Here is a 13,540-nt window from a genome sequence, read left to right as displayed (position 1 = left end):
GGCGACAAATATCCACATATTTGTAAGGTTGTCCTTAACTCCAAGACTCCGGATTTTAATTTTTTTGTACATATACTGTATTACTAACTTTTCAAAGGAACTCCTGGTACTTGATGAGATTACAAGTTATCTTTTTGCAAACACTTCTGGTACTACCAACCAGCGTTGTCTGCACCCTTCACTTACTTGTCCAGTTCTGGAGTCTGTCACTTCTTTGTACAAGCTAATGTCCAAGTAGTAACCAGATTCATTTGTCAAAAATAAGCGAATTGGAATTTGCTTTCCTGTTGGTGTTAAACGAATGTTTATTTTTAATTCAGCTTGCAGGACACGTAATTTCCACAGTCTACTTCCATAACGCATGACCATACTCCGAACGGATTCTTCAATCTATTAGGACATGATAATATATACAAAATACATTATTACAGTTTGAAATCTTGTGGTATTTCCAAATGACTTATTCAGCCGATATGACATAGTCCTCATGCACACGACCGTGCAGTTTTTTTTTGCGGTCCGCAAACCGCGGATCCGCAAAAAACGGAAGGCGTCCGTGTTGCCTTCCGCAATTTGCGAAACGGAACGGGCGCCGGCAATATAAATGCGGACAAGAATAGGACATGTTATATTTTTTTAGCGGGGCCGTGTAACCGAGCCACGGATGCGGACAGCACACGGAGTGCTGTCCGCATCTTTTGCGGCCCCATTGAAATGAATGGGTCCGCATCCGAGCCGCCATAGCGGCGGCTCTGATGCGGACCCAAACAACGGTCGTGTGCATGAGGCCATAAAAGTATGGTGCAACTTACTGGATGCTGTGATCAGAACACTAGTAAACATTTGGGTTTTTGTATCAATAAATGGCATAACTAGGTACCAAGCAGTGATTAGATGAGCAAGCACTCATCTTCTCATTCTTTTTCTGGTAAAAAGACCAAATTAGAGAGCAAGTATGCCCTCTGTTTGATGGAGGGGAGTTGATAACATACACAGAAGTCCAAGCAGATTTATTTCATCTCCTCCTGCAACCTGTCAGCATGTCCCCCACTATCCAGATTCTCCTCCTGAGCCTCAAAAATCAAAGAAAAAACATAAAACTTGGTGATAGAGTGATCTAACAATGTAACAAATATTCCTTGGTGGTCTAGCAGTGTGAAACCACTAATAATGCAGTCACTGGTGGCAGTGTAGCATGAGGACAAGGGAGAGAGGGATGTACAGGCAGGAGAAAATACTCACCTCACGCTCCTCCCAACAGCTGCGCTCCACCTCTCTTCAGTGAAGTCGACAAAGTCCATCCACCCGGAAGTGGAGGCGCTGAGAGTGCTCAGCTTCTATGAGAGCCAAGGAGTGCAGCTGCTGGGATAATGAGGAGGTGAGTATTACGTCCTGTTCATACAGCCCTCTCTCTTGTCCCAATGCTCTACCGCCACCAATGAGTGCTGGTGTACACTGACACCAGTGACTCATTCAGTAACATCACTGCTAGACCACAAATGACTAATGGAAACATTATAAGATCACTCTGTGACCAACTTTTTTTTGCTATTTTTAATGGCTTTACAAAAGGATTAAATTAGGGGTGTCTAAATACAGAGCTGGACGACATGTTTAGTCCTGGAGTGGGCTGTGGACAGAGGACATAGGCATTAGAATAGTTTTTCTCCCGGCCCCTGGGCTCAAAAGAGACAATTAGCATTATAATATAAGTGCTGATATCTTCAGAACACTGCCTTGTACAAAGATAACTAACAATTTGCCTGGTTTACTAGGGTTGATCATGCTGACAGAGGCTCTTTAAGTATTGCATTTTGGCTATATGTAGGTGTAAAATTAAAATTTTATTCAAGACACTATTTTCTGTGGCATAGAGAGGGTGAAACCCAATTTAGAAGGGGTGGTGGTATTGTAGACTTTGTTAAAAAAAAACTGTCCAGAGCTCAAACAAGGTGGATTTTTAGTCTAAACTCCACAGCAACAAAAGTTCTGGACAGTGAGATTGAGCAAGTTGTGACCTATTGGTGTCAAAATACATCTATTGCCATTTATCGGCACCCAGGAAATAGAGTTTGCAATTGAAACTGATGGATGGATTTAAATCCATTTGCTATGTGTATAGACCATCCAGCAGGGATTGCATCAATTCCATCTCTTATTTTCAAAGCAACTTTTAGCAGGTATTAAAACTAAGGAGGCAGCGGTGCTAGCTAACCCTGATGATGGAGGACCTTTTACTTCTGAAACTCATCGGAAGAACCACAAAACTGCTATCTGTCTCTATTGAGTGACATCACTTTGAGTAGACCCGCCTACTGGATTATCCTGCATGCGAGTTGAGCAGCCAGCCGGAGTCTCCTCACCTTGATGAGCTACATGAACATCATAAGTAGATTAGACAGAGCACGATACTCTTGATGGAAGCATCCTACTGAGATATAGACCTAAACTTACAAAGAACCTTGGACATATCAGGCATATTTACAAGTACAATTATTCAGGTGCTTTGTTTTACACTATATTCTTTGGGCCTGTCTATTCAAAAGCGCAGTGTGTCTAAATATTAGCGTCATTTTTTATGATTGCATTTTACTAATTTTGGATTTAGCTATAATTAGTGTTTATGTGCTGTCAGGAGTTCAGACATACCCATGAGCCGTCAGAGCTGCCACGGTTTGCTCTCCGGTATGGGAACTCAACCAAACGGAAAGGAATGCTTTTTTGGTAATTCCGTTATTTTCAGTTACGTTTTGTCCCCATTGTTAATGAATGGGGACAAAACGGAAGCAAGTTTTTTTCTCCGGTACTGACTTCCTATGACAGATCTCAAAACCGGAAAACAGAAACGCTAGTGTGAAAGTATTCTTAAACATTTTTGGCATATCTACAAGATATTCCAAAACTTTCTGTGTGGGTCACACCTCTGGGACCCTTACCAGGAGAATGGGGATCCTGTAAATATTTAACCTGAAATAGAACATGCTTTTACCATACACAGTTTGAGAAGTAAAAAAATATAACAACCATTAAACATACCTTTGAAGGGTCCATGATTACAGTAGGTACAAAGTTTAGGAAAATGTGATTGCAGTCTGTGCGCACATTGGTATTATTAAATGCCACTTCTAGTTCATCCATGGCTTCTAAAAGAAGTCGTTCACCTTCATTTTGAAGGTACTCAAATGATGCTTCCTATGATTAAAAACAGAAAAGGTGTAGATTTTTCATTTAGGTGGTAAATACCCATAAGAGACAAGACATTTCTTTATCCCCTTCTACACCGAGGAATTTTTGACCTCTCTGCCAAGGCCATTATTTTTTTTTGCAAATCTCACATGCATCACTATGTGGTAATAACTTTGGAACACTTTTATTTATACAAGCAATTTTGAGACTGTTTTCTCGTGACACATTGAACTTCATGACAGTCATAAATTTGAGTCAATATATTTCACCTTTAGTTATGAAAAAAAAATTTTTTTTACCAAAAATATGGAAACATTTTTAATTTTCTAAATTTCAATTTCTATGCTTTTAAACATAAAGTGATAACTCATAAAATATTTATTACTTAACATTCCCCATATGTCTACTTTATGTTGGCACAATTTTGAAAACCTCATTTTATTTTTTAGGACATTAGAAGGCTTAGAATTTTAGAAGCAATTCTTTAATATTTTACGAAAATTTCCAAAACCCACTTTTTAAGGACCAGTTCAGTTGAAGAGATTCTGTCACCTCGTTTTAGCTTATAGAGCTGCGGACATGCACGGCTAGATCGCCGCTAGCATGTCCCCAATATAAATGTCCCTTAAAGCGGTGTCCTTTTATTGTGTTTAAAAAATTATTTTATACAGTTGCAAGTAAAAGTATGTGAACCCTTTGGAATGATATGGATTTCTGCACAAATTGGTCATAAAATGTGATCTGATCTTCATCAAATTCACAACAATAGACAATCACAGTCTGCTTAAACTAATAACACACAAATAATTAAATGTTACCATGTTTTTATTGAACACACCATGTAAACATTCACAGTGCAGGTGGAAAAGGTATGTGAACCCTTGGATTTATTAACTGGTTGAAGCTCCTTTGGCAGCAATAACTTCAACCAAACATTTCCTGTAGTTGCAGATCAGACGTGTACAATGGTCAGGAGTAATTGTTGACCATTCCTCTTTACAGAACGGTTTCAGTTCAGCAATATTCTTGGGATGTCTGGTGTGAATCGCTTTCTTGAGGTCATGCCACAGCATCTCAATCGGGTTGAGGTCAGGACTCGGACTGGGCCACTCCAGAAGGCGTATTTTCTTATATTTAAGCCATTCTGTTGTTGATTTACTTCTATGCTTTGGGTCGTTGTCCTGTTGCAACACCCATCTTCTGTTGAGCTTCAGCTGGTGGACAGATGGCCTTAAGTTCTCCTGCAAAATGCCTTGATAAACTTGGGAATATATTTTTCCTTCGATGATCGCAATCCATCCAGGCCCTGATGCAGCAAAGCAGCCCCAAACTATGATGCCCCCACCACCATACTTCACAGTTGGGATGAGGTTTTGATGTTGGTGTGCTGTGCCTCTTTTTCTCCACACATAGTGTTGTGCGTTTCTTCCAAACAACTCAACTTTGGTTTCATCTGTCCACAGAATATTTTGCCAGTACTGCTGTGGAACATCCAGGTGCTCTTCTGCAAACTGTAAACGTGCAGCAATGTTTTTTTTGGACAACACTAAACACTTGTTTAGTGTTTTACATATCGTAGATTCGCTAACAGGGATGTTAGCATATGCTAGAGACTTTTGTAAATCTTTAGCTGACACTCTAGGATTCTTCTTCACCTCATTGAGCAGTCTGCGCTGTGCTCTTGCAGTCATCTTTACAGGACGGCCACTCCTAGGAAGAGTAGCAGCAGTGCTGAACTTTCTCCATTTATAGACAATTTGTCTTACTGTGGACTGATGAACAGCAAGGCTTTTGGAGAAACTTTTATAACCCTTTCCAGCTTTATGCTAGTCAACAATTCTTAATTGTAGGTCTTCTGAGAGCTCTTTTGTGCGAGGCATCATTCACATCAGGCAATGCTTCTTCTGAAAAGCAAACACAGAACTGGTGTGTGTTTTTTATAGGGCAGGGCAGCTGTAACCAACACCTCCAATCTCATCTCATTGATTGGACTCCAGTTGGCTGACACCTCACTCCAATTAGCTCTTGGAGAGGTCATTAGTCTAGGGGTTCACATACTTTTTCCACCTGCACTGTGAATGTTTACATGGTGTGTTCAATAAAAACATGGTAACATTTAATTCTTTGTGTGTTATTAGTTTAAGCAGACTGTGATTGTCTATTGTTGTGACTTAGATGAAGAACAGATTACATTTTATTACCAATTTTGTGCAGTAATCCATATCATTCCACATACTTTTTCTTGCAACTGTAGATGTGTAAATGACCCTGGAAAGGTGCCCAAGGGGCTGTACTAACCTTCTTGGTGCCCAGCCACGCCCCCTGTGAAGGAGCCCAGCACCGCCTGCGTCCTCTGAATCTCCTCCTTTATTCAGAAGTAGATTGACGTAATCTCGCGATGCACGAGCTCGTGCATGCGCAGTGCCGGTATAGTGTTCCTTCCCTGTGTTGGCATCAGCCGCAGGGAAGGAACTGCACATCGCGAGATTATGGCCATCTAATTGTAAAGAAAGGAGGAGATTCGGAGGATGCAGGCGGTGCTGCACTCCTTCACAGGGGGGGCGTGGCTGGGCACCTTACCAGACTCATTTACATATCTATAAAATAATTTTGTAAATACAATAAAAAGGACACCGCTTTATGGGACAGGTATATTGCGGACATGTTAGCGGTGATCTAGCTGTTCATGTCCGCAGCTCTATAAGCTAAAACGAGGTGACAGAATCCCTTTAAGTAGTCACTTTGTGGGGCTTACATAGTACAAACCACCCATAAATGACCCCATTTTAGAAACTACACCCCTCAAGTTTTTCAAAACTGATTTTACAAACTTTGATAAACCTTTAGGTATTCCACAAGAATTTAAGGGAAATGGAAATAACATTTAAAAATGTTACTTTTTTGGCAGATTTTCCATTTTAATCCATTTTTTCTGTAACACATCAAGTTTCAACAGCAAAACAAAATTCAATATCTATTACCCCAATTCTGCTATTTACTAAAACACATGTGGTGGTAAGCTGATGTAAGGGCACACAACATGGAGGGCCGTATGATTTTTGGAAAGCAGATTTTGCTGGACTGGTTTTTAGACACCATGTCCAATTTGAAGCCCCCCTGATAAACCCTATAGTAGAAACTCCCAAAAAGTGACCCCATTTTGAAAACTACGGGATAAGGTGACAGTTCTTTTAATAGTATTTTGGAGGGAAGGGGGGTAGGTCATTTGATATTTTTATAGAGCAGCTCATTACGGACGTGTAAATACCGAATATGTATACTTTTTTTTATCTTTTTTATAAGTTTTACACAATAAGAGCATTTTTTTAAACAAAAAAAAATTCTTTTATTGTCTCCATTTTCTGAGAGCCCTAGTTTTTTACTTTTTGGGCGATTGTCTTATGTAGGATATACATTTTTGCAGGATGAGGTGACTGTTTGAATGGTACTATTTCGAGGTGCATATGACTTTTTGATTGCTTGGTATTATATTTTTAGGCAGAGTTTATTTTATTTTTTATTTTTATTTTTTTAACGGTAGTCCTCTGAGGGGTTAGGTAAAGTGATATTTTTACTGAGCTGGTTGTTACAGACGCGGCAATACCTAATATGTCTATTTTTTTTTTCACTATAAACACAATAAAAGCATTTATAAACCCAAAACATCATGTTTTAGTGTCTACATATTCTGAGAGCTATGTTTTTTTTTTTTTTTTTTGGGCTATTGTCTTATGTAGGGGCTAATTTATTGCGGGTTGAGGTGACGATTTATTTGGTACTATTCTGGGGTACATACAGTCAGATCCATAAATATTGGGACATCGACACAATTCTAACATTTTTGGCTCTATACACCACCACAATGGATTTGAAATGAAACCAACAAGATGTGCTTTAACTGCATGCAGACTGTCAGCTTTAATTTGAGGGTATTTACATCCAAATCAGGTGAACGGTGTAGGAATTACAACAGTTTGCATATGTGCCTCCCACTAGTAAAGGGACCAAAAGTAATGGGACAATTGGCTTCTCAGCTGTTCCATGGCCAGGTGTGTCTTATTCCCTCATTATCCCAATTACAATAAGCAGATAAAAGGTCCAGAGTTCATTTCAAGTGTGCCATTTGCATTTGGAATCTGTTGCTGTCAACTCTCAAGATGAGATCCAAAGAGCTGTTACTATCAGTGAAGCAAGCCATTATTAAGCTGAAAAAACAAAACAAACCCATCAGATAGATAGCAAAAACATTAGGCGTGGCCAAAACAACTGTTTGGAACATTCTTAAAAAGAAGGAACGCACCGGAGAGCTCAGCAACACCAAAAGACCCGGAAGACGACGGAAAACAACTGTGGTGGATGACCGAAGAATTCTTTCCCTGGTGAAGAAAACACCCCTCACAACAGTTGGCCAGATCAAGAACACTCTCCAGGAGGTAGGTGTATGTGTGTCAAAGTCAACAATCAAGAGAAGACTTCCCCAAAGTGAATACAGAGGGTTCACCACAAGATGTAAACCATTGGTGAGCCTCAAAAACAGGAAGGCCAGATTAGAGTTTGCCAAATGACATCTAAAAAAGCCTTCACAGTTCTGGAACAACATCTTATGGACAGATGAGACCAAGATCAACTTGTACAAGAGTGATGGAAAGAGAAGAATATGGAGAAGGAAAAGAACTGATCGTGATCCTAAGCATACCACCTCATCAGTGAAGCATGGTGGTGGTAGTGTTATGGCGTGGGCATGTATGGCTGCCAATGGAACTGGTTCTCTTGTATTTATTGTTGATGTGACTGCTGACAAAAGCAGCAGGATGAATTCTGAAGTGTTTTGGGTAATATTATCTGCTCATATTCAGCCAAATGCTTCAGAACTCATTGGACGGCGCTTCACAGTGCAGATGGACAATAACCCAAAGCATACTGCAAAAGCAACCAAAGAGTTTTTTTAAGAGAAAGAAGTGGAATGTTATGCAATGGCCAAGTCAATCACCTGACCTGAATCCGATTGAGCATGCATTTCACTTGCTGAAGACAAAACTGAAGGGAAAATACCCCAAGAACGAGCAGGAACTGAAGACAGATGCAGTAGAGGCCTGGCAGAGCATCACCAGGGATGAAACCCAGCGTCTGGTGATGTCTATGCATTCCAGACTTCAGGCTGTACTTGACTGCAAAGGATTTGCAACCAAGTATTAAAAAGTGAAAGTTTGATTTATGATTATTATTCTGTTCCATTACTTTTGGCCCCTTAACAAGTGGGAGGCTCATATGCAAACTGTAATTCCTACACCGTTCACCTGATTTGGATGTAAATACCCTCACATTAAAGCTGACAGTCTGCAGTTAAAGCACATATTGTTGGTTTCATTTCAAATCCATTGTAGTGGTGTAAAGAGCCAAAAAATTTTGAATTTTGTCGATGTCCCAATATTTATGGACCTGGCTGTATGACTTTTTGATAGCTTGGTGTTGCACTTTTTGTGATGTAAGAGGAAAAAAATGGCTTTTTTGGCACAGTTTTTCTTTACGGTGTTTATCTGATGGGGTACATTATGTGATGTAAGTATAAAGCTGGTCGTTATGGACGTGGCAATACCTAATATGTGTTTTTTTCTTTTCTTTTTTATTATAAAATTAGCAGAAAGCCGGAATTAGACTTACCGGTAATTCATTTTCCACAAATCCACCATGACGGCCCAGAGAGATTGACCCCTGACCTCTGTAGGGGCAGGAACAGAGATAGGTTTAAAAGGACCCCTCCCACCACCATTCACCAGTGAGTTCCAGATTATAGTGCTACAACCACCGGTTACCAGTGAAACAACTCCAAGTGTTTTTTTTTTTTTTTTTCCTTGGTATTAACTCATACCAAGTCATTGGAACAATATATATATATTTATTTTTTTATACAGGGAGTGCAGAATTATTAGGCAAATGAGTATTTTGACCACATCATCCTCTTTATGCATGTTGTCTTACTCCAAGCTGTATAGGCTCGAAAGCCTACTACCAATTAAGCATATTAGGTGATGTGCATCTCTGTAATGAGAAGGGGTGTGGTCTAATGACATCAACACCCTATATTAGGTGTGCATAATTATTAGGCAACTTCCTTTCCTTTGGCAAAATGGGTCAAAAGAAGGACTTGACAGGCTCAGAAAAGTCAAAAATAGTGAGATATCTTGCAGAGGGATGCAGCACTCTTAAAATTGCAAAGCTTCTTAAGCGTGATCATCGAACAATCAAGCGTTTCAATCAAAATAGTCAACAGGGTCGCAAGAAACGTGTGGAAAAACCAAGGCGCAAAATAACTGCCCATGAACTGAGAAAAGTCAAGCGTGCAGCTGCCAAGATGCCACTTGCCACCAGTTTGGCCATATTTCAGAGCTGCAACATCACTGGAGTGCCCAAAAGCACAAGGTGTGCAATACTCAGAGACATGGCCAAGGTAAGAAAGGCTGAAAGACGACCACCACTGAACAAGACACACAAGCTGAAACGTCAAGACTGGGCCAAGAAATATCTCAAGACTGATTTTTCTAAGGTTTTATGGACTGATGAAATGAGAGTGAGTCTTGATGGGCCAGATGGATGGGACCATGGCTGGATTGGTAAAGGGCAGAGAGCTCCAGTCCGACTCAGACGCCAGCAAGGTGGAGGTGGAGTACTGGTTTGGGCTGGTATCATCAAAGATGAGCTTGTGGGGCCTTTTCGGGTTGAGGATGGAGTCAAGCTCAACTCCCAGTCCTACCGCCAGTTTCTGGAAGACACCTTCTTCAAGCAGTGGTACAGGAAGAAGTCTGCATCCTTCAAGAAAAACATGATTTTCATGCAGGACAATGCTCCATCACACGCGTCCAAGTACTCCACAGCGTGGCTGGCAAGAAAGGGTATAAAAGAAGAAAATCTAATGACATGGCCTCCTTGTTCACCTGATCTGAACCCCATTGAGAACCTGTGGTCCATCATCAAATGTGAGATTTACAAGGAGGGAAAACAGTACACCTCTCTGAACAGTGTCTGGGAGGCTGTGGTTGCTGCTGCACGCAATGTTGATGGTGAACAGATCAAAACACTGACAGAATCCATGGATGGCAGGCTTTTGAGTGTCCTTGCAAAGAAAGGTGGCTATATTGGTCACTGATTTGTTTTGTTTTTGAATGTCAGAAATGTATATTTGTGAATGCTGAGATGTTATATTGGTTTCACTGGTAAAAATAAATAATTGAAATGGGTATATATTTGTTTTTTGTTAAGTTGCCTAATAATTATGCACAGTAATAGTCACCTGCACACACAGATATCCCCCTAAAATAGCTAAAACTAAAAACAAACTAAAAACTACTTCCAAAAATATTCAGCTTTGATATTAATTTATGAGTTATGAGTTAATTTATGAGTTATGAGTTTTTTGGGTTCATTGAGAACATGGTTGTTGTTCAATAATAAAATTAATCCTCAAAAATACAACTTGCCTAATAATTCTGCACTCCCTGTATATAGGGCGGGATATCATGCCGTCATGGTGGATTCGTGGAAAATTAATTACCGGTAAGTCTAATTCCGGCTTTCCACTTCACCACCATGACGGCCCAGAGAGACATAACAGATCATATACGTCTTAGGGTGGGGCAACGGCCTGAAGGACCTTGCGACCAAAAGCGAGGTTGGAAGACCTGGATAAGTCGAGCCTATAATGTTTAATGAAGGTGTTTACATTAGACTAAGTTGCAGCCCGGCATATTTGATCTAGGGAAGCGCCTGCCCTTTCAGCGAAAGAGGCAGATATAGCTCTTGTGGAGTGAGCCCGAATGACTTCTGGACAATTGATGCCTTCGATTTTGTAGCAGTCTGTAATAGTCTGTTTTACCCATCGGGAAATGGTAGATCTGGAAGCTGCCTTCCCTTTATTTTTACCACAGAAGAGCACTAGTAAGTTGTCCACCTTCCTCAGGTCTCTAGTGACCTCTAGGTATTTCGGTACTGTTTGTTTGACGTCCAGGGTATGGAAACGTTCCTCTCCAGGATTTTTAGGATTCACACAAAAGGAGGGAAGAATGATCTCCTGGTTTCTATGGAAGTCTGTTACTACCTTTGGCAAAAATGTCGGGTCTAACCTCAAGGTAATACGATCCTCCTGTATTGTGAGATATGGTTGTCGTATTGACAGTGCCTGGATCTCACTCAGTCTTTTTGCCGATGTTATGGCTATAAGAAAAGCCACCTTCTGAGAAAGATTCTTCAGGGAACATGCGTCCACGGGTTCATAAGGTGGACCTGTGAGTCCTCTAAGGACAATGTTTAAGTCCCAGGTAGGCACCTTTGATTTGAGAGATGGTCTTAGTCTGGCTGCGGACCTCAGGAATCTTTGGATCCATCTATGGCTGGCTAATTCGGAATCGAAATAGGCACTAAGCGCTGAGGCCTGGACTCTCAGGGTGGAAGGACTTAACCCTAACTCTAGTCCCTTTTGAAGGAAATCCAGAATCTTCTGTATATTTGGTCTGGTTTGGTCTGGTGCCTCGTCGCCTGACCAGGTGCAGAATCTTTTCCAGATCTTAAAATAAATGGCGTTAGTCACCTTCTTTCTGCTGGCCTTTAAGGTAGATATAACACCCTCAGAGAGACCTCTCTGTCTCAGGAGGTTAGACTCAGGATCCAGGCCGAGAGTTTGAAGATTTCCGGATGAGGATGGAGAACCGGCCCCTGGATCAGGATATCCTTTCTCCCTGGGAGAATAAAGGCTTCCTGTGGGGAGAGCTTGGTTAGAATCGAGAACCAGCTCCTCTTGGGCCAGTAGGGGGTGACCAGGATAACTCTGGCTCTGTCCCTGATGATTTTTTGGAGAACCCTTGGGATTAATGGGAACGGAGGGAAGGCATATGCAAGGTCCCAGTCCCAATGCAGGGAGAAGGCGTCGATCGCTAGGGGCCTGTCCCTTGGGTTTAGGGAGCAAAAGGTTGATACCTTTGCGTTTTTCCTTGTAGCGAAGAGATCTACCACTGGAAGGCCCCATCTCTGGACAATCAGATTGAAGATCTCGATGTTTAAGGACCATTCTCCCTGGTCTATGGTAGTCCTGCTGAGGAAGTCCGCCGCACAGTTTAGGCTTCCTTTTAAATGAACTGCCGATATTGAACTTACATTTTTTTTCCCCCAGAGGAAGATTTTTCTGGACAGACCTTCCAGTTTTTGAGACCGTGTGCCCCCCTGATGCTTGAGGTAGGACACGGTCGTTACATTGTCTGAATAGACCTTTATATGTTGGTTTCTTAGTTTTGGAGCGGCTGCTCGTATAGTTTCCCAAACTGCCCTGAGCTCCCTGTAGTTGGAGGACTGAGCTGCAATTTTCAGAGGCCAGTCTCCCTGGTAGAGATCGGAGTAGATTTTTGCACCCCACCCTTTTATGCTGGCATCGGTCTGAATATGTACTGCCGGGGTCTTGAACCAGACCATGCCTTTTTTAAAATTTTTTGTTTGAAGCCACCACCGGACTGAAGATTTTACGTGGCCCGGGATCAGGATCTTCCTGTCTAAGGAGGTCAGATTTTTGTCCCACTTTCTTAGAAGCCAGGACTGAAGGGCTCTGTAATGGGCCTGGCACCACGGGACTGCTACGATGCAGGCTGTCATCTGACCTAAAAGGCTCATCGTTTCTCTGAACGAGAAGGAGCGACGTCTCAGGAAGGCCCTGATTGATGACTGTAGGTTCTGGATTCTTTCTGCTGGAAGGAAGGTTGTTTGTTTTAACGAATCCAGCAAAACCCCCAGGAACTTTACCCTGGTATTCGGAACTAGGGATGACTTTTTTAGGTTTATAACCCAACCTAGATATGTCAGAAGGGAACAGAAGGTTTCTCGATCTGCTATAGATTGATCCACCGTGTTTGAAATTAGTAGAAAATCGTCTAGATAAGGAACGACCGTCACCCCCTGAGGTCTCAGGGAGGCGACCATCTCTACCACCAGCTTCGTGAAAATCCTTGGGGCTGAGGCCAGCCCGAAGGGGAGAGCCACGAACTGGAAGTGGTGAACAGACCCTCTGTGATCCCTTACTGCAAAACGCAGTAACTTCTGAGACTGGGAGTGAATGGGAACATGATAGTATGCGTCCTTCAGGTCGATTGTACAGAGGGACGCGTCCCTTTGAATTAAGGGGATGGTAGAATTTAAAGATTCCATCTCGAACCTTTTGTAGATCACAAATTTGTTTAGCCTCTTGAGGTTTATGATCATGCGGAAGGAGCCCCCCGGCTTTTTTACCAAGAAAAGGCTGGAGTAGAACCCCCGCCCCCGTTGATGCACGGGAACCGGAATTACTACTCCCAGGTCCAGGAGATTCTGGACCTCCTTC

At 41.7% G+C, this 13,540-nt stretch overlaps 1 protein-coding gene across 1 annotated transcript in view; it reads right to left on the bottom strand.

The window, feature by feature from the left end:
• ACACA (acetyl-CoA carboxylase alpha) overlaps positions 1 to 13,540 on the bottom strand; it is a 993,014-nt gene that overhangs the window by 389,190 nt on the left and 590,284 nt on the right. The window contains exons 37-38 of the mRNA XM_040424192.1: positions 3,037 to 3,192; positions 187 to 390 (exon numbers count right to left, since the gene is read on the bottom strand). Coding sequence (XP_040280126.1) covers positions 187 to 390; positions 3,037 to 3,192 — 360 coding nt within the window. The remainder of the gene's footprint in view (positions 1 to 186; positions 391 to 3,036; positions 3,193 to 13,540) is intronic.

The sequence above is a fragment of the Bufo bufo genome, chromosome 3 (assembly GCF_905171765.1).
Source record: "Bufo bufo chromosome 3, aBufBuf1.1, whole genome shotgun sequence".
NCBI classification, from domain to species: domain Eukaryota; kingdom Metazoa; phylum Chordata; class Amphibia; order Anura; family Bufonidae; genus Bufo; species Bufo bufo.
Note: the sequence above shows the minus strand (reverse complement) of the source record. Positions and strands in the feature narration are given on the sequence as shown.